At 40.0% G+C, this 20833-nt stretch overlaps 1 protein-coding gene across 1 annotated transcript in view; it reads right to left on the bottom strand.

The window, feature by feature from the left end:
- The window catches only part of ERAP2 (endoplasmic reticulum aminopeptidase 2), a 39675-nt gene extending 24607 nt beyond the window's left edge, over nucleotides 1-15068 (bottom strand). Inside the window, exons 1-6 of the mRNA XM_060143315.1 lie at nucleotides 15054-15068; nucleotides 12406-13098; nucleotides 8529-8667; nucleotides 4863-4997; nucleotides 2953-3073; nucleotides 664-818 (exon numbers count right to left, since the gene is read on the bottom strand). Of these exons, the coding sequence (XP_059999298.1) occupies nucleotides 664-818; nucleotides 2953-3073; nucleotides 4863-4997; nucleotides 8529-8667; nucleotides 12406-12956 (1101 nt within the window). The 5' untranslated portion in view covers nucleotides 12957-13098; nucleotides 15054-15068. The remainder of the gene's footprint in view (nucleotides 1-663; nucleotides 819-2952; nucleotides 3074-4862; nucleotides 4998-8528; nucleotides 8668-12405; nucleotides 13099-15053) is intronic.
- Nucleotides 15069-20833: the final 5765 nt, after the last annotated feature.

Here is a 20833-nt window from a genome sequence, read left to right as displayed (position 1 = left end):
TATTCTGTAAGAAATGGTAGCAGTGGTGGTCATTGTCACCATCATTAATAGCTAACACTTACTGAGTACCTACTGCATGACAGACATAGACACTTATCTGTAATCCTCACAACAGTTTCAAGAAGCAGGAGCTATTATGAACTTAATTTTATAGACGAGGACACTGAAGTTTAGAGAGTTAGGTAATGTGTCCAGGGTCAGCAGCCCATGAGTGAATAGACTTGAAAATACTTCATTATGGCTGAATAATCAGATTCCAGTTGAAAGGAGATTGATTTTGCCCTAGATTGGAATGCCACCGTATTAGAGGGTATAAGGGGAGATATTTTTAATAGAAATCTCTATTTGTAGGGTTTCTAATTCTGTGCTTTATGTATCTGCATGGTCTTCACTTTTCTTTACTAAAAGACACTTGGAGGCTTTGCCTTGAAGTGTTTTAGAGGATATAGTGGTCACTTCTCTTGTGATAAAATTCCTGTATGAGACCCATTGTCTAGAGATTGAATATTCTTCTACTTGACATATTATGTTTGGCTTGATAATCCCTAAGGTCCCCTCTGGAAGTAAAATGACATGATTTTACGTTGTTTCAGGAATATTGGTGGTGTTCTGCATAATGTTCTGTTGAACCAATGCTAAGAGAATGTCATGAGTGCCAGGTACCTGGTGCGCTAGTTCATGAGCTATGACTCTGGTGACCCACAGTTTGTCAGAAGTAGAAGAGGTCTTGGGATCAAAGAGCAGTGACGTCTCTCTATATGTGACAAGGCCCCAATTTTCCATGGCTCCACTTTCAAAGTCAGGAATGGCAACTAGATCTAAGAAATAAGAACAACCACACTTGATCATTATGGCTTCCACACCAGAAGTGGGATTTGCTTCCTCCTCAAATATGTTATGATCCATTCAGTATATATAAGCAGATTTTCTGAAAACATCAAGAGTGTCTTAACATTGATATGGTGTCTTGTAGTTGCTGAAAATAATCAGTATCTATTATCAAGCAGAATAAAGTCTATCAGTAAAGTTTTGGTTGTAGGTGAAGTAACCTATTGACATTTAACCACTTTTTCCTAAAACTAAACTATGAAAATACCTTGAGTGCATTACTGCTGAGAAAAAAATTCATTTTAAAACTCTCCTATTTTATTTTATATTAGTACTACAGAAAAACTTTGAAAATATGAGGTATCAAATAATTTCTAATATGTCTGGAATTCAACAAAACATATAATGAACTCATTTCTACAAAAAAGAAAAAAAGGGGATTTTAATTTCAGGGGAACACCTTTTAGGAGCATCTCTATAGTCAATATTTCAATCAATATTTCTAGCGCATACAGCCTCTAAGTGTCCTTCTAAGGCAGTAGAGGAAAAAGGCTGTTGGCATCACTTCTTTCTGAGCTCAATTTCCTTTTCAACATTGATATTTCCTCTACTTCTTGACAAAGTCTTAGGGAAAAAAAGTGAAATTTAATCATGTTTAAGCAACTCAGATATAACGTAATTTATATCATATCTGTGTGTGAGTGTATATATATATATATATATATATATATATATATATATATATATATATACCCCCTGCCAATGACTTCATGTAGATTAGAAAACTTCTGGCTAATATTTAATCTTGGACTTCTTTCTGTTTATTCTGCCAGGCCATATTGGAAAAATTACTGCTTTTTGGCTGAAAAGAAAGGTAATTTTTTAAAAGTTTGAAATAAATCAAGTCACTTGCCTTGCAATTACAATGTCTGGAATTAGTATTGGTTAATTCTAGTGGATAAAATCAAATATTTATAATGCAATCAAAAAGCAAACTAGCACTAGTAAAGATTAGTATTCATTAGCACTTCAAATGTGGGAATGACTCCTTTTCTAAATTGCATTGATGATTTTATATTAGTTATATTATTTCCCAAAGCCATTAGAAATGCTTATATCTGCTCAATTTTTTCCTAAGCTGCATGTTTCCTTTCAGTTAGTTTTATTTTAAATACATTCACTTCATATGATCTTCAAGGTTGCATTTTTCAAGAGCAACTTAAGATTGTTGATAGCTGTTATTTGATCTTTCCTTGATTTTTGACAGAGAACAGCAGTGGACTGTGGGTAAACTGATTTAGTATATCCGTACTAAAAGGTATATAGAACCTGCGCTATAATAATACAGTGAGACTCAGGAACTGTAGGGACAACCCCCTGGAGATGTCTTCTGATGGTCCCTGTTAACTGTCTAAAACTGTATGGAGGTTGGGCAGGAAAGGGGAGGAAGGACATGATAAGGTGTGTGTGTGTTCTAAAGTCCCAAAGAAAAACAATGTTTTGTCATTGTCAGAAACTCTAAAAATTAATCTATATAAGTTATAAATTTTAAGTCATGGTTTTTATATATTCCGCAACATAAAAATCACAATTTTTAATTTTTAAGATAGAAAATTAAAACCAACCAAGATAGCCTGTGTGTATTTTCTCATATAAAGATCTACGACTACTACATTCAAATTATCTATTTCCTCGAAATCTTTTTTTTTTTTAAGTCTGTGCCACAGTCTTATCTTCCAGCCTCAGACACACGGTAGATAACAGATGGAGGGACAATTTTCAGCTATTTACATAAACCTTCGGCAACTTTTATAAAAGATTGCTAGTCTTGTACAAATATGGTACAGAAGAAAATATATGCTCCAGAAAATTCATCCATTTAAATCTAATATAAAATGCAGATATTTTAATATTAAACCTTATAAAAGAATAGAGAAATGAACCACAGTACTTGGGCTTCTCATAATACTTTATTTTCTACACTCTAGGACCATCTCTGAGGTACAAATTATTGCTTTCTGGGCTAACTGAACGCCTTCAGTGCTCATTTAAATCACATACTAAGAGGGACGAAATCAAAGTATGTTCTAAAAATAAAGACGATGATGTGGAATTTGAACCTACCCAGTTTTGCGAGTGGATAATGGATATCAAAGTAATTTTCGTAAAAGTCCAGCAGCTTCAATGATGCTTCCAAAGCATAATGTGTTTGACTCCATTTGTCTGGGGCTGCATGGATGGACACCTGGGAAATGTTGGTGGGAAGAAGTGGTCTTTGAAGGACAGCTCCTTTGCACAACTCCATTCCTAACAGCCCTCACCCAAAGAAAGGCAGACTGCATTTTTCAAGAAATTATTGAGATACCGTTAAACATGTTGTCAACAGGGGATAAGATGTTCTGTAAAGTATTAAAGCAAGAATCACTCTTGAAAATTATAAACAACCCTGTATTTTCTGTTACAGTACATTCCCTAGGTGCTAATCTGTACGTTTTAAGCTATGTAAACCTATCGCCTCATGAGAGCCCACTTCAGTTCATCACTATCATGTACTCTAGCACTTGAGAATAAACCTTCCAAAATTATGACCACCAACACAATTCAAATAAAACATAATTCTATGAGGTGGAAAGCCTTCATGAACTTATTCGAACCACCCTCTGTCGTATTTTCTTTTCTTTTTTTTTTTGATTATTGGGTTTTTAAAAAATTTAAATTAATTTATTTTTATACAGCAGGCTCTTATTAGTTATCTATTTTGTGCATATTAGTGTATATATGTCAATCCCAATCTCCCAATTCATCCCATCATGTCGTGTTTTCTTTAAACTCAAAAATGCCCAAATATGTTCATCAAATCCCTGCAAACTACTAGCTGTTAAGTGGAAGAAATAAAGTTAGATTCCAATCTTCTTGGGTTTCAAGTACAGTGTTGCTCTCAGTTCATAATCTGCTTTCATGCTCTGAGTTAACTGAAGTTCCTCAGAAATTTTATAAGAAGGATATATTAGTGACCACAGTGGCGTACCAGGCACTGTGCTAAATGCACACATGTAAAATCTAACTTAATCCTCTCAATCACCTCATGAAATAGGTGCTATTGTCTTCATTTTACAGATGAAGCAATGGAAACACATGGAGATTAAGTAACTTACTTCAAGCCCCCCATGCAGAAAACTGTAGAGCTGGGACGTGAATCCAAGGAAGCTGACAGGACCCTGTCCTCTGAAGTAAAGTTCCATCTGACCTCTCACACATCTATATCTCTGCACATATATATATATGTGCAGAGATGTATGTAGACACATTGCTGATAACATGTATCTACATATCCAAAGGTATAATATGTATGGAAATTGTAATAGCCATTTTATTGCTATTTTTCATAAGCATTATCTTATGGTTCTTTGAATATGTTTTTATGTCTATAACCTGGTTCCTCAGGGTAAGGAGCTCTTTTTTATTTTTCATGTCTTCACTGATAGTCGTGAAACTTTATAATTATTGGGTACTGTAAATTTTTGTAAACAATTAATGCTCTAAAAATTATGAAGACCTCCTTTCACTGAGGAAATAAACTTACAGAAAGCAATTGGAAACAATGTAAGTGTCCTAGAATAAGAAGCTGATTAAAAAATCCTTATGGTACCTCTATGCAGTAGAGTACAATACTATTAATTATTAATATTATAGAAATATTTAATGGCATTTAATTTTTATGGCATATTATGGTGAGCTAAAACAATCATAGATTATTTTGTAAAACATATATATAGTCATATACAGTATATACTGTTACTGTATACACTCATATACTGACAGACTTATAGAAAATACTTGGAAGGCTGACACAAATATTACCAGTAATTATATCTTGGTGATGGGATTGTGGGTAACTTATTTTTTATCTATCTCTATTTTTGTAAATAAGCATGATACTTTGATAATAAGGAAAATAACCTTAAAATAAAGAAAAGCTCATTGCCTTCAGGACACTATTCTGCACTGTGTATGAAATGAGAACCCAAACTCACCTTGACCCCTGACGAGGCTGTGCCACTCACAGAGTTGAAATCACAAACTATGTAGGCTACAAGGTATGTACTCATTTTTACAGTAGTTTCAAAATGATCTTCCAAGAGGCCTCCTTCAAGTTCAATTGTCTTAACCTACAGGAAGGGAAAGAATCAGTATTTGAAAACTGGAGTATTTTACAAGAATGCCTATGACATAGGCTACGTAAGTTAGAGGAAAGCTTGATGTTCCGAAGGACATGTGATCCCCTTATAGGAGATCAGTGGACCCTTCACAACATTCTGTGGCTTCACCTCTCTCTATTTCTTTTATCTCTAGACTTCCTCGAAGACACAATGTACTACTTTGGGATCTCAAAATGGTATCTATTTTGTTGCTTGAAAGCACAAAAATATCTTAGATGCTTCTGCTTTCTTGAGATGCAATAATCTCCAACACTGGCATCAATTCAAGATTTGTACTTCTAAGCAAAAATGCCAGAGAAGAGTCCCTTTCCCTTTGTTATATAATAAATAAATCTCTGTTGCAGAAGGAAATGGGAAGCAAAACTGTGCTAGATGGTTTTTTTGTTTTTTTCTGTGCTAGATGTTTTGCATTATCTTTTAATTCTCCTATTATTTGTGTGTGAGGTAGGTATTATTTCACAGGTGAGGAAACAGTCTCAGAAATGTTAACTGAATTGCCCAAGATCACATGGCTAGTTCCACGGCAGGATCAAGATGTGGATGTGACCGTGTGACTCTAAAGCCATTGCTCATTCTTCCACTCGCTGGGTGACAGCTTGAGTCATAGTCTTATTTTATCTTTGCTTCATTGATTCAGCAATGAAAGCAGTCAGGCCAAGGAGATCATTAGCAATTTGAGCTTCTGCCTATCTACTGAGGAAGGAAAGAGTTTTAAGGCTACAGACTGGTCAGCCGCATCCATCAAATTCACTGAGTAATTACTGAATTCTATCTTTATTTGCCCTGGATAGCTTGTCCCAGAGACGGTCTTCACCACGGTATGATGCCCCTAAATTCTGAACGGACACAGATCCAGTCATCTGAAAATACCACTTTCTTCAAACTGAAAACAATTCTTAGACTGGCTTGTCCCTCACCCTCTCCAACCTCCTTTTAAGGCATCTGGTTTGTGGCAGTGCTAACCACGGACTATTGAGCATGTTTTATGTGTTTGTATAAGATTGCAGTTTGCTTTGGCGAGAAAAAATAGCTCGAAGTATTATCATAAACTGCCTTGCCTACGTCAATGACAAATGTGTGTGCTATTAAATTCTACAGAATTCTATCAAAAACTCAATTCCTAAGTTTCAATAAAGCAGGAAACACTGACCAAATACTCTAGGAAAGGTGGCAGCATGCATAGGGCTGTAAGTTTTACCTCTGTTCAGCAAGTTAATTTTGTCCAACAATAATCATTTTTAGGGGTCTGATTCAACCAGAGTTCTATGGGTACATACTCCTAGCAGATGAGAGGGTTATGGTAGGAGCTAGGGAGGGGACGTGATGACTGTGGTCCTCTGACCAAACTCAGCAGCAAGACCCTTTTGTCAAGTGTGTAGATGGGTGAGGGGAGGAAGGGGAAAGGTTGTGGGACTGTGGGGAAACGAGTCTGTGACACTGGACAGCTGGTGGCAGAGACAGGAGACAGGTGGGCATTCCCTCTGATTTCTCCCCTCCCCCCCAGATGAAGACGTAGTCCACGGAGGCTGCGTTTTGTTCAGGAACCTGGAGTGACCCATGTTGATCAACATTGCCTTAAATGGAAGTATTTGGGCTGTTAGTGTAAGTCCTTCCAGGATGGTGATGTAAGCTCTAAGTATAAAACACTTGTTGCTAGAGAAGGATTTAGCTGTCTTCTCAATTTTGGCAGGATTCTACTTGCATAGCAAGTGTCACCAGCAGGTGTGTGTTCCCTTAAGGAATGAAGGGGACAAAGACATGCCCAGAATATATGCTGCCTCTACTAGTGCTTGGCTGACCACCTCACTTCCTAGTGTTCTTAACTTGTATTCCTACATTCTTAACTAAACAAATTGAGAACTTAGTATGTGTCGCTTCTTCTCACCAGTCCATAACCCATCTTAAGCACTGCAGCTATTATCCAAAGAGTATGGTTGTAGCATTACTTCTGTTCTCCTTTTTTTGGATCACCATGAAAGTCTGGGTTGGGCGTGCCAACGAGAAGCAGAAACTAAAGCCAATATTTGCTGAAAAAGGCATGATCCAGAGAACTGGCCCAGTCAACTGAGGCAATGCAAAGTTCAAGGATTATATGAAATATTTTCAAAGTTTTCACTTATTTTTCCTAAATATGAGAAGTTACTGAAGGTTTCTAAAGATAGAAAACTGAGATTCTAATATAACTGACAATTGATGTTTGCATCACATTTTAATTAAAAGGCATTACTAACTGTGTTTTTACTTTATCCTCCATGATTACTCATGTGAAAAATTTTGTTAATAAAAAGCTGCCAGGAAAGAGACTGAACTACCCTTAAATGAACATCTGGTTCATAGAAAGAAGACTTGGAGCTAAGTAGCAAATCCTTTTTACCTGAACATGAGGAGGCAAATTAAATTGCTGTCTGTATGATCGTGGAAAAACTGTGGGATATATGTCATGTGGAGTGTGTCGCTTTTCCCCTTGATCTGCTCTGCAAGTATTTCAAAGCAAACACTTTTCTAGCATTAAACAGAAATCTGGGGGAAATTTAGCTTATGGACTCATTTCCCCCGTTCATCCACAGAGGACAGTCACTGTGGAGGGCAGAGAGGAAACTAGGGTGGAGTCACTGGCTGGGTTATGATGACCTGGATGCTTTCTGAGCTCATTCTGCTGAAGCACTGTCCGGAGAGCCTCTATTTTTATCCTACTTTCTAAGTAGCAATGGGGAAATATTTTACATTTCGTTCAACAGCTCAAAAGGCAAGCATATCATTAGTGAGGAAATATCAAATGAGGCTCAGTGTCTACTGTGTCATTCAGAGTCTCTGCATTTTGAGTATAAATATGACTCAAATAAAAGTGTTCAGAGGTCTCTCTCAATTAAAAAAGTTTATAACTATGAGATAAAATTTTCATAAATAATTTTAAGCACTATGCGTGGAACTTAAAAAAAAAATTTCTACGTTATATCACAGACTACTAGATCAGAATCTCCAGGATGGGGCCCAGGCAAGCTTCTCTAGATCCTTACCACTCCAAATGTGGTCTCTGGACAAGCAGCAGTGGTATCACCTGGGAGCTTGTTAGAAAGTCAGAATTTTGAGCTTTACCTCAAGAACGACTGAATCAGAATCTGAATTTTAACAAGATCCTCAGACAACTCATCTGAAAATTAAAGTTTGAGAAGTGCTGTTCTGGGCAATTCTGAATTTCATCGCTAGCCAAGTAACACTGATCTAAAAGAACTCTGCTTCCATATAAACACAAATAAAATAGAAATCACTTTATGTAAAAAATAAAGCTTCTTGTGAAACAATGCCCAAACAGAATGATGTTAAAATCTAGATGGATTGGGGTAATGTAATATGTAGAAGGATCAAAAACAAATTAATGGCTTAAGTCCTGAAAACAAACAAAATATTAAAACACAACAAAACAAAGACCAAAGTTCATTTTGAGAACAATTCCCCAAAGTTTCTAAAATTGGCAAATACCTTTGGCATGTTGGATAGGGCAATGTGTCTGCTCTCTCTTCTTATCTTGATTGAAAAGTTGGCTTTGAACAATGGTTCATCAAAACAAGGGAAAGCCATTCGTGCCTGGGTTGGCTCAAAATCCGTTACTGCAATTGTTCTGTGAAAAGAAGTACATTACAAAAAGAATACACAAGTGAAGTCAAAAAAAAAATGAATTTGTACCTTCAGAACACAGCTTATCAAACCTGGAGGTGATACGTTTGATTTCTCAAACTATAACCTTAGAGAATCCAGAATCTATTTTTGAAGAAAATGAGGGTAAAATTTTGTTTAGTAGCTGCCAATCATGAATAATGCATGGCGCTGGGCACTCTATTTACATGATCACCTTCATACTCATAGCAGAGAAGGATATTGAGGCTCAGAGAATTTGAGTGACCTTACCAGGACCCTTAGCTAGTAAATTTGCTGAGCTAGTCATGCCCAATTTGACTTCCAAATTGACTAGGAAATTAGTAGTTTAGTGTCATCACTAAACCTGAGCGGGCCTCAATCAGACATTTGAATACCTGTGAGATGAGTGATGCCTTAGGTTATGTTCCCAGGAAGCAGATCCGGATTTATAAGAACAGGCTGCCAAGAGAAACAGGTAGGGCTTCCCTGGTGGCGCAGTGGTTGAGAGTCTGTCTGCCGTTGCAGGGGACACGGGTTCGTGCCCCGGTCCGGGAGGATCCCACATGCCGCGGAGCAGCTGGGCCCGTGAGCCATGACCGCTGAGCCTGCGCGTCCGGAGCCTGTGCTCCGCAACGGGAGAGGCCACAGCTGTGAGAGGCCCACGTACCGCAGGAAAAAAAAAAAAAAAAAAGAGAGAGAAACAGGTAAAGGAGGGAGGGAAGTGGGACAGGGAAGAGGAAGAAGTCAGGCCCGGTGCCAGCTTCAGCTGCATCCCTGCGGAACTCTGGAGTGGAAACCACACCTTCAAGTTTTCCCCTACTGGAGGCAAGGAGCTGGGCTTTCATATTCTGTATCGTCATTGGCTAAGGGTCTTCCCGGGGAACCCAAGCTTCCCCCCCAGACACGTCTAGCTCTCTCTGCTTGCCGGCAAAGCAGGTCCAGCCTTCAGACTATAACAGGTAGATAGATAGTCTGACAAATCTCTATACCCCATCACCTTGATAATGCTTGAAATGATATAATTACAGATTTATTATTTGGGCTTTAAAGCTTTAATTAAGCAGCAACTCTGGAGAGCATATTTTGATTGAAGAAGGAGAGCAGAATAGAAAAGCTCAAGGGACAGATAAAGGCTGAGAAGGGCCAGGAGGAGGGAAAAGAGGGCCTGTCACGATAATGTTGCCTCCGTCTACTGTATTTCTATAATACAGGCTGGAAAAGTGAGACTGGGAGCTAAATGATTTGTTTGGGGCCTCGGTATTACTTGGATTCAGTAACAGGTCCTACAAAAGTAAAGGAATCCCAAGTACCTGGAATAATTTTTACTAATGTGAAATTTTGATTATAGTTAAGTCTTAGAATGGAAAAGCCCAAACTTTAAGATCTTTTTTGCTATTTACACAATTTTTGTGCTGCATGCAAAGTAGTGACTTCCTGCTTCTCAAAGAATTATTGTTGACTGAATTATTTTTGTATTTTAAGTTAAGTTGTGTATGTATGCATGTGTGTGTGTGTGTGTGTGTGTGTGTGTGTGTGTATGAAAAATAGACAGGTAATAAAATGCTGCTGACACTGTCCTGCAAATCATCCTACATGCGAAGACCTACTAGGTGACTGAGTATGAAGAGAGCTGACTAATTAATCATAAGAAGAGTCAGAAATAGTCTGCAGTTAATTATGGGAGGCATGTTACTTTCCAAGCTTCTACTCTAAAAAAATCCCCCCTCTGGTCTCCCTCATCTCCCCAAATTATATCCTTAAAATGTATTTCTTTTAGGTGGAGGTTTTGTCACTTGAAAAAAGTGAAATAAACCATCACTGGTCACATGGTACCTCAGTGAGAAGTTGATGTTTCCTATCCAATACTGTGCTGGACCTGAGAATAGGCCTCTGAGAATTGAGGCTGCAACGAGGGGAAGTGTCTCCAAGGGAAGGAGAGGTGGGCCTGGGGAAGGGCTGTCCTCAGTAAACTGCTGGGGGCTGTGGGGTAGGCATGTGAGCTGCAGAGGGCAGTGAGCACCTGAAGTGGGGAAGGGGAGGTAGGCAGCAGACACTGCGGGGCTAAAGTCGCCTACCAATATCCACTCTCCTTCTTCAGTTCCAGTAGAATCCTGATTTTGTTCAGGAAGGCAATGTGTCTGATGAAAAAATCACTTCTCTAGATTCTCTTGCAACTTGGTGGGGACATGACTCGTTCTGGCCTAGTTGAAGTCATTGGGTGAGAAATCGTGGTAAAAGGAGTCAGACTCAGCTGGAATGTTTCTTTTTGCATTTTCCTCTCCCCCATCTCCCCCTTTTCCTGCCTGGAATGTGGACTTGATGCCTAGAGGTGCAGAAATCATTTTGTATTAGGAGGAAAGTCATATGCCAAGGATGGCTGAGTAGAAAGATACGAGGAGCCTGGGTCCTGGATAATATTGGTACACACTGTGGCATACCTGGGATGCCCTGCTTCTGGATTTCTTGCTGCATGAGAAAAACAAGTGTGTGGCAAAGCCATTGTATTGGGGGTTTCTCAAACCGGCAATTGAATGCAACTGATAAAATGTAGGAGAGCACTGAAACCAGACTCCTCTCCCCTCTGAGATGGACCCTGGCCCTGGACAACCACATCATCCCCTCTATGAAGCATCCTTGGTTCCTCTCTTTCTCTTGCCTTACAGAGTCAATGTCAGCAAATTCTGTCTGTTTTACACTTGAAAACATATGCCAAGTTCAATCACTTCACTCCATAAGCTGCACCACTAGCCTGGCCCAAGCCAACATCCTTTCTGGCCTGAACAATTGCAATGACCTCCTAAAAGACTAACCTGCTTCTACTTTTTCCTCTCTATAATGTACCATCAACATATACTTGATCTTTATAAGACGTACATCACATCAGAACTTTCCAGTGAATTCCCATGGCCCCTGAGTAAAAGCCTAAAACAAGAGGCTCTAAGTCTCTCTCTACATGATCTGACCCCTCTCTACTCTACTTCTCTCCCTCTCTCATTGTCCTTCGTCTCTCAATCACTCCCGCCTTACAGACTTTGCACTTGCTGATGCCTTTGCTGGGAACACCGTGCCCTTAGACGTCCTCATGAAAGTTCAGGTCTCAGTTTAAATGCACTTCCGCCTCACCAAGAACTTCCCTGACCACTCAGCTAAATTATTCCCAATCCCTAGTCTATATCTCACTACTATACATTCAGTGCCTAGAACGGTACCTGGCACATAGCATGGGCTCAATAAACATGAGCTGATCAAATAGACCATATTTCTCAGTTCTCCAAACTGACTTGTTTCTGTCTTCTGGATTTGAGTCACGCTGTTTCCTGGGCAATGTACATGCTTTCATTTCCTCTCTCCCAACCCAAATCTTATGTACATTTCCTTTTGGTCTCAGATCAAGTCTAACCTCCTTTGAGAAGCCTTCCGCATTTCAGCTCTCTCTGCACTGACCATCCTTTCCCCTAGGAGATAAACATGTCAGTCTTGTCATAGTCATATATTGGCCTTTCCTCCTGGTTATTCTCTCTCTAGCCACTTATGCCCCTGCATCCTGTGTTCCCATATTTATTGTGATTTCCTTTAGGAATGGCAGAGCTTCTCCTTCTGAGTTTCCCCATAGTTTTTCGGGCTTTTCATAAATGACTACTGAAGCATGCTCCTGGCAAAGAGACATAACACATAAGGAAAGTATCACAAAAGACTATAAACAACTGGAGCTACATCTTACCTTGTTTCACCACCAAGAGTTCTGTACGTGCTTTTATAAAAGCCTTCAAAACCATCAGCTAGCTTGGCCTGGAAGTCAATAGTCACAGAATATCTCAGGTCAGCCATAAGTTTCTCTGGAATCAGCAGTGCAATTTGTTCATGAGCAGGATAACTCAAAACAGTTAGCTTTCTCCCTGGTCTCCTGTATCTCAAATCTTCCTCTGACTGAAGAGTAACATTCATGATTTCAAGATCTTTGCTGTGCAAGATGATAAATTGGGTGGCATCTCGAACCAAGACTTCAATCTTCTCAGATGCAACAAAGTCCAGGGAGGTGAGATTTGGGTGGACAAAAAGGTCATAGTGGAGGGGAATGACCATGGTGGGGAGCCTTAGCTCATGCCAAGGAAATATTTCCCCATTGATGGCTACTGGGAAAGCCCCACGGTCCTTATTGAACTGATCAATAGATGAACTTGTGAACTGAGAACAAATACATATTTGGATGACTGCTGAGCAGTAAAATCCTATGGAAATATTAAATATTAGTTTTCTGCGTGAATTAGCCATTACAGCAGAATGGAATACTAAATCTATTCTCTAGAAGACAAGTTAATATCCAGGCTAAATCTCATAGTTCTCCGTAGCACCATGTTGGCTCCAGTTATGTCACTCAGGATCTGAACAATATGTTTCAATAAATGGACTTAACCTAGAGAGAAAGAAAAAAAAACATTTATAGCATGAAGAAAAAGATTTCAATTTATAAATATAACCTGAAAAATAGATGGGCATATGTGAATTGTACCAAATATCGACAAAATAAAGTAGAAATTATCATCTGGGTATTATAAATAAAATTTTTTTAGAGCTCATTTGAAGGGACTCTGCCTTAAAATTACATCTATGGAATCCCCTCTGCATTCTGTGCAATGGGCAGAAGGTAGGTGTGTAAATTCATTGCATGTTGAGCATTTTTAACATTTGGTTAGATCATTTTAAGAGTGTGTCTGGATACCTGAACATGAACTGCACAGGTGTCTCTATTTTGTCTTAATAAGTCATGAAGAATGCTCAATATTCTTTGGGTACCAGATATTACTATTATCAATGGCTTTGAACTTCACCTCTTTCAATAAATAACAGCTGAATGGCCCAATTCTATGGCTGCTGGTATAAAGGATGCTGGTCAAGCTAAGTGTTTACCCTCAGTTTATTTCCAATATATCAAAAGCCATGGAAATAAAATTTCATTTATGATATTCAAACAGAGTATTTTTAAAAGTTGCTTTGGTCTTCCTCATCTCAGGCTACCTTTGAAAACACAAATCGAACTGAACTCACACTGCCTCTGTAAATAAAACTAAGACAATCTCTTCTTGTTAGAAGGGTAACACTACAAAACATAAAATAAGGACAAACAATATATGTGGTTAATTTAGGTACTCAGTTCTGACACCCACCCTGTCACCTGCCTCTATTTACCTTCTCTCTGCTTCAACTTAAACCCATGAATGGTTTCCTTTCCTTTTCTTTATCATTAACACATTCTTTTGAATTGTCTAAACAGTTACTTCAATTTTCCAATTTGCAATATTAATGCAGATCAACAAATATTGTTAAAGAAACAAAGAAAAAGAAGAAAATAATGGTTAAATAACAACACTCCTCCCCTCTTTTTAGACAAGCATTAAATTATTGCTACCAAATCCCAATGTTCCAAGGGCCTCTGATATATCAAACCATAATTGGTCTATTAGCTTGAATTTCTGATGGTTTGAAAAATGAAATTACTTATTTGTTAGGTCCTGGGCTTGGGAATCAGAGTGCCTGTGTCCCAACTCTAGCTCCATGGTACTTAACCTGTATGATCTTGGGCAAATTTTCTGATTTTTTTGAGCATCAGTTTCCTCGCCTGTAAGATAGGGTAATGGTTGACACTAACATTGAGAGGATTAAGTGTAATAATTCATGTGAAGACTATGGCACAGCACAGCAACTAGCATGTAGGGAGCATGTAATGAATGTTAAACATTAAATTTTTATTGTGGTTACTATAACTCACATTCTCTGGCCTAAATTATGGTGCTTTGCCCCCACGTGTAGCAGACATACCCAAAGGAAGTTATGTTTTTTTGGTAAGAGAGGAGAAAAAGGCCTTGATATTTACTCATGTAGTCTTTAACTTTAGAACTGATAAGAACTTTAAAGGCCAGCTAGTACAAATCCTTCGTGTCCAGATAAAGAAACCGAGGGTGAGTGACTCTCCCAAAATCACATAGGAAGTTTGAAGGAGAATCGGGACTAAAATACAGTTCTTTGACCCTTTGTCTAATGGGTTTTCCATTATACTGTGCTTTAGTGTTTTGAACAACACATCCGGAGATGGAAGATACAAGAACTGCAACAAACATTTGGGAAAAGCTAAGAGAATCTCCAAAAGAGAGTGAGTCAGTTAAACAGATTCTTAAATAAAATCCTATCCTTAACTGCACTGCACGAACTTTCCAATACAGTAGTGCCAGATTCACCCACCTTCCCCAGGTCCCCACCTTAGGCTGCAAGAGCTCCTCAAGACAGAAGTTTTATACCTTCAGCTCAGGTCATTATTCTCACTGAAAAAATAATGATTTTAAGACAAAGTCAAGAGAAATGTTGATGTGTTACCTTAATCCACGCTGTTGCAGATTTGAATGGAGGGGAATTTCTTTTTGCTTTCACTTTCTATTAGGGTAAGATTCAGAACTTTGCATAACTGAAATTAACAAGCAGCTTCAGAGTAAAAGTCACAGGGCAAGGCCACGTGGGACTCCAGCAATCCCAGTGACTGCTTCTCCTGCTGTTTTATCCTCCCCACCCCCATGTCCCCAGGTGAAGCCTTCAGAAACTAGTTTTTTTGTTTTGTTTCGTTTTTTAATGCTGAGTTATTTTAAGACACGATCTTGAATTCCTCACTGTGCTGTGTCCATATTACTGTGAAATATGACCTCTGTCCAACCACGTGGAAAAGGTAACTCCCAGCCAGCTTCTATGACCTTTAACAGAGATGATATATACCCCTTTCCTATGTCTATAACCTCCTGCCTCCTGGGCATAAAGGAGCTCTCGCCCACCTTTATGTCTCTCCATCTTTCTTGGGCCTTCTTTTCCTCACCATCCTGGATATGGGCCTTCCACAAAGATAAAACCTCTGTTCTCTGCTCTTTTCCCACTTTACTGTTTCCTTCGGAGAATATGTTCAAGTGCAGAGATTACTTATTTCCCCTCACCCATCCCACATTTCCCTCTCCTGATCTCTCCTTCCAGGTTTCTTCTGCTGCAGTTCCAACAGGCTGATGGACTGTCTTCATGTGGATGTTCTGCTAACAACTCAAGCAAAGTCTTCGTCCCCAGATCAGAGCCTTTTGCTTTAACTTCATCTGCTTCGAGCCTTCCTCCATTGTCTATGACTCGTCCTTTTTAATCTCTTTTTATCCAGCTTAAAAATTTTTTTTCCCATAGTCATTAAAACAGTCTAGGTTCTCATCACTCCTCACATCAGCCTTCAAACAAGTTTTGCTGCTTCTCGAGATGTGTCCTTGCAGTCCTCTTGTATGATGCCCTCCAGCAGATTATCTCAGCCACTGCTTGATCATGCCACCCCCTGCTCCATATACATTTCCATGGTTTCCCCCTGTTTAGACAGAGAGGCAGTTCCCCGTGTAGAGACCGTGCGAGGCCCACTGACAGCCTAAAGTCCACATGACCTCTTTCAAGGCCCATCTGATGTTTTCGTTTGATCCTAGTGCATTAAAGGGCCACGATGGCACACAAGTGTTGTTCTTGAGTGAAGTATAACGAGCTTTGTTCCTATCGTCTTTAGGCCTCCTTCACACACTGGTTTTCGTGCCTTGTCGTGCTGTGCATCTCTGTTTGCAACCTGGGTTTGGTTCCACATTCAGTAGCTGCCGTGATTAGATCCTAGTTAGCTCTTGATCCTCAATTTCTTTTCCCTTGTTATATTTTATCATTTCAACCTGGATGAAAAACTTAATAAAGTAGAAGGAGCAAAACCAAGGAGGTAGCCTATACCTAGGGCCAGAGGCACAGACCTGTATAGAGTCCCTCGGAGTGGCATTTCCTATAGTTAAAGGGGTACAATGGGTGGGATGGATGGAAACAGGTGACTGGGGAAAAGGGGACAAAAAAGAGGAGGCACCATGGGCCAATTCTTGGAAATCGAATTCTGCAGCGGAGGAGGGGAGGGGTGAAGGAGATATAGGAAGCTGGGGGTAGTTCTGTGACATTGTCACAAGCCCCAGCCCAGTTGTGTGTGTCTGTGTGTGCTCAGAACTCTCCCCCACCCATGAGAACAGAAGTGATGACAGAGAATGAAGAAAGAGGGCCATCAGACTGAGCTACTGAGTCCCAGAAGAGGAAGCTGAGTAGGGTTTAGGTGACTTCATAGTTTACTGTTTAGAACTATCTCTCGCCAAAAGGGGCTTCTAACCTTTTTATTTCCTGCTAAGAGAATAAGCTTTGGGAAGCTTCTTGCTTAGGGAATTCATATGTCACTTCACCTGGTCTTCTGATCTGTCTCTTGCTCGGAGACTCTCCTTACTGACTTTATCTAAAAGGAGTAGCACTCCCCCCTCAACCCACCCCTACCGCCACCCAGTGTCTATCCCCTTAGCCTGCTTTTTTTTTCCTTAGCTTTTATCAATTCCTGAGAGTAAACTATATATTGATTTATTTGTTTGTTTTATGTCTCCCCATTAGAACATAAGTTCCTTGCAGGCAGGGAGTTTGTCTGCTTTGCTTGCCTCTTTTTTCTTCTTTTTTTATAAATTTATTTATTTATTTTTGGCTGCGTTGGGTCTTTGTTGCTGCATGTGGGCTTTCTCTAGTCGCGGCGAGTGGGGGCTACTCTTCGTTGCGGTGTGCGAGCTTCTCATTGCGGTGGCTCCTCTTGTTGCGGAGCACAGGCTCTAGGCACACAGGCTGCAGTAGTTGTGGCATGCGGGCTCAGTAGTTGTAGCTCATGGGCTCCAGAGCACAGGCTCAGTAGCTGTGGCGCATGGCTTAGTTGCTCCGAGGCATGTGCGATCTTCCCGGACCAGGGCTTAGAACCCGTGTCCCTTGCATTGGCAGGCAGATTCTCAGCCACTGCACCACCAGGGAAGCCTGCTTTGCTTGCCTCCTAACACCCAGAGCCTAGAGCAGAGGCTGGTATATGAGACCCTCAATAAATATCTGCTGAACAAGTGAATGCATTTTCAATATTTGTCGTTTTTTCTTTAATTTTCAGATTGCCCTTCGCTTGCTCCAAGCTTCAGACAAAGCAGGGAGCTTTCCATTTCTGGATGAGCCCAGGGTTCCCTTACCTTTACTGAGGCTGCCACTCTGTGTTCCATACATCTCTCTCAGTGTCCCCTGTGTAAACTTCTTATTGCAAGGCAAATGCCTCCTCTAGGAAGCCCCCTTGGAAGTGACACATGCTTCCTTTCCAGTCCTAACTGCAGGCACTTGTTTAGTCAGTTCAGTTGGCCCTTACCTTACACTAACATACTTGTTCTTCACATCCTTCCTTAAATTATCGACGCCCAAAGGCTAGGGACCAAACACTATGCCTGGACCTCTCTCCAGCACCTCTCAGAGCGTTGCACACCTCGTAGGCCCTCAACAAACAGATGAGAATGAATGAGAGTGAATTTTCCAAAGACCTGAAACACTTAATTTTCAGAATGTTCAAAGATTTTTAAACTAATTTTAATGGAAATCTTTCTTATGTCTATTACAACTATTTCCATCCCGTTAGGGTGCACTCAAGAGATTTAAATTGTAGTGACCCAAGTTTTTAATTACAAACTGGACCTGGAATCAAGAGAATTGGATTCAAAGCCATCTTCTGAAAATAAATCACTTCATTTCCTAATTAGAGACAGTAACACTTTCCTAATTATTACATAGGATTATTGTCCATCTCAGTATCAATTTGAGATAACATGTGAAAACAGTTTATAAATGTTTTATAAAATAAACTTTAAAAGTTTCAACATGCAACGATTACCTTAACAACAATAATCAGTGACTATGCTGGGTTGTAATGAAGTGCTGCCCTTGAGGGGAATGAAATCTAGTAAATACCCCCATGTTGCTGTATCTTCTTGAATTCTTTTTTTGTTTTTTTTCTTGAATTCTTATGGGTACTATGCGAAGTTTATTGCAGTTCCTCCATTATCCTCAAATTTTTATTTACTTTTTGTTGTTACCTTCAGCCATCCTCAGCTTCCACCCTAGACCTGTTTCTAGACTTCTAAAGCACCGCGAGCTGAAAAATTAGCAAATGAAGCTAGTTGGACACTATCTCAGGCACTCAGGTGCCTCAGAAATTATTTCCTAGTGCTGCGGGCTGTGCTGCATGTGGGGAGAGTTCAGGATAAATGGCCTCCTTACAAATGAAATGTTCCTGAATCTCCTCCTCTCTTTCTGCAGTTGAATTTCCTGTCCTGAACACAGGCACGGCTTGGCCTTTGTCCCAGCTCGATGCTATCACTCTGAACACCAGCCAACTTACAGTCTTAAAAACCACTTCCTCTCACTTCTTTTCAAAAGGATCTCTAAAACTCTGTTGAAAGTACTTCACAGAATTATTGCTATGTCTCTGTACAATTTCAAGTAAAGTGAAGGCAAAATCTATAATATGGTTTAAAATTTTTTTAATTAAAAGAAAGGTTTCTGGGGCTTCCCTGGTGGCGCAGTGGTTGAGAGTCTGCCTGCCGATGCAGGGCACATGGGTTCGTGCCCCGATCCGGGAGGATCCCACGTGCCGCGGAGCGGCTGGGCCCGTGGACCGCATACCGCAAAAAAAAAAAAAAAAAAAAAAAAAAAAAAAAGAAAGGTTTCTGATAGTACAAAGACCCGGGGTCTATGCAAAATAGGAGGGGATGGGGGCTGGAATTCACCTAGTGAATGCATGCTATAGCTTTTTAAAAATTCATTCAGTTTCAGCAGAAAATTAAAAAAGCATAATGTCAGAATTTTAAGTCAAGAACTGACAGAAAGATGGTCTTTCAAAAATCGAGAGCTTTAGTAAGCCTTCCACGATATTTACTAAAAATAAAAACAGAAGACTGCAACAATAAAAAAATCTTACATTGTTGAAGTAGAACACAAATTAAGCAAACCTGACTTTGGATAACTAATGATCTGCAGGTGGGTGAACGCACGGATGCAAAGCCTGCAGGTACTGAGGGCCGACTGTGGTCATTGTACCATGCCATTTCATAGAAGGGACTTGAGCACCCGAGGATTTTGGTGTTTGGGGGGCTCCTGGAACTAATGCCCCAGGCATGCTGAGGTATAAGTGTACCCACATTTAAAATTTTTATTTAATAGCCAAATGAAAATTTCTGGTGCTTCTGTCATTTTCCAATTAAAGATTACCTAAATAACTGGTGACATTGTCAGACAACATGGTTGCAAAATAAACAAGAGTGATTCTGAGCTTGTCAAATACTTTGTTTTGAAAGGAAAAATTTATGCTTCCAACTGCTAAAACCAACTGATTAGTAAATCAGTATTTCTTGGCTTCCTAGAATTTAAAGACTTAAAGGTATATAAGAACTTCCACTCTGGCCAAGATAGAATAGGGACTGGAATTTATCCTGTCACTTGAAACAATGCCCCCTCACCCCCAAAATGTATAAAAGACAGTTTGCAAGTCGAAGACTATCGGGCAAGTGAAAGTAGTGATCCCCGAAGAGATGGAAACAAAGGAGGTTAGGGCTGTGACAGGGGCCAGCTGAGTGCCTTCAGAGAGATTCCTCGCAGCTGTGTAGGGGGGCGAGCCGAGGCGGAGCCTAGCGGACCTTTTGAGTTGAGGTAGGTGCAGCTGAGTGTGGGTGGGCAAGAAAGTAGCGTTCACAAGAGAGAAGACAACGAGAAGGGGTGGGCGGAGAGAAAACAACGAGAAGGGGTGGGCGGAGAGAAGAGAGAGAAAGCGGGAAGAGAGAAAGGACACTTTGGAGCTCTGCTGGAGGCTCTCTTTGAGTATTCAGCTGATCACTGAGCAGCACATGCATGTGCAGAAAATACCGGAGCCAGAGACCGAACCACTGGAAAAGATTAGAGGTCTTGGCGAACAGCGCGCACACAGAGCTCGTGGAAGTAGAAGGACCTGCGTCCGCCGGTCAGCTTGGAGAACCTCAAGATGCCCACAGGTCGAATACCCAGAGGTGTCTTGCCGCAGTAGTGGAGAGCAATTAGCCCTAGATAAAGTACTGCTTCAGTCCCATTGAACAAATCTTAAGGCAAGATCCAAAAGGATCAAATTGTTTCCAGGTAACCGTGTCCCAGCACAAACCTCAAGAATATTAGAGTAATAAAAAAAATCCCCTGCCCAGCTATGTAAAAAAATGATTAGTGGTTTTTTAATAAGTTGGGTTTTTTTTTTTTAACTCATTGCA

This window comes from Lagenorhynchus albirostris, chromosome 3, assembly GCF_949774975.1.
Source record: "Lagenorhynchus albirostris chromosome 3, mLagAlb1.1, whole genome shotgun sequence".
Taxonomy (NCBI): domain Eukaryota; kingdom Metazoa; phylum Chordata; class Mammalia; order Artiodactyla; family Delphinidae; genus Lagenorhynchus; species Lagenorhynchus albirostris.
This window is presented reverse-complemented; position numbering and strand designations above follow the sequence as displayed.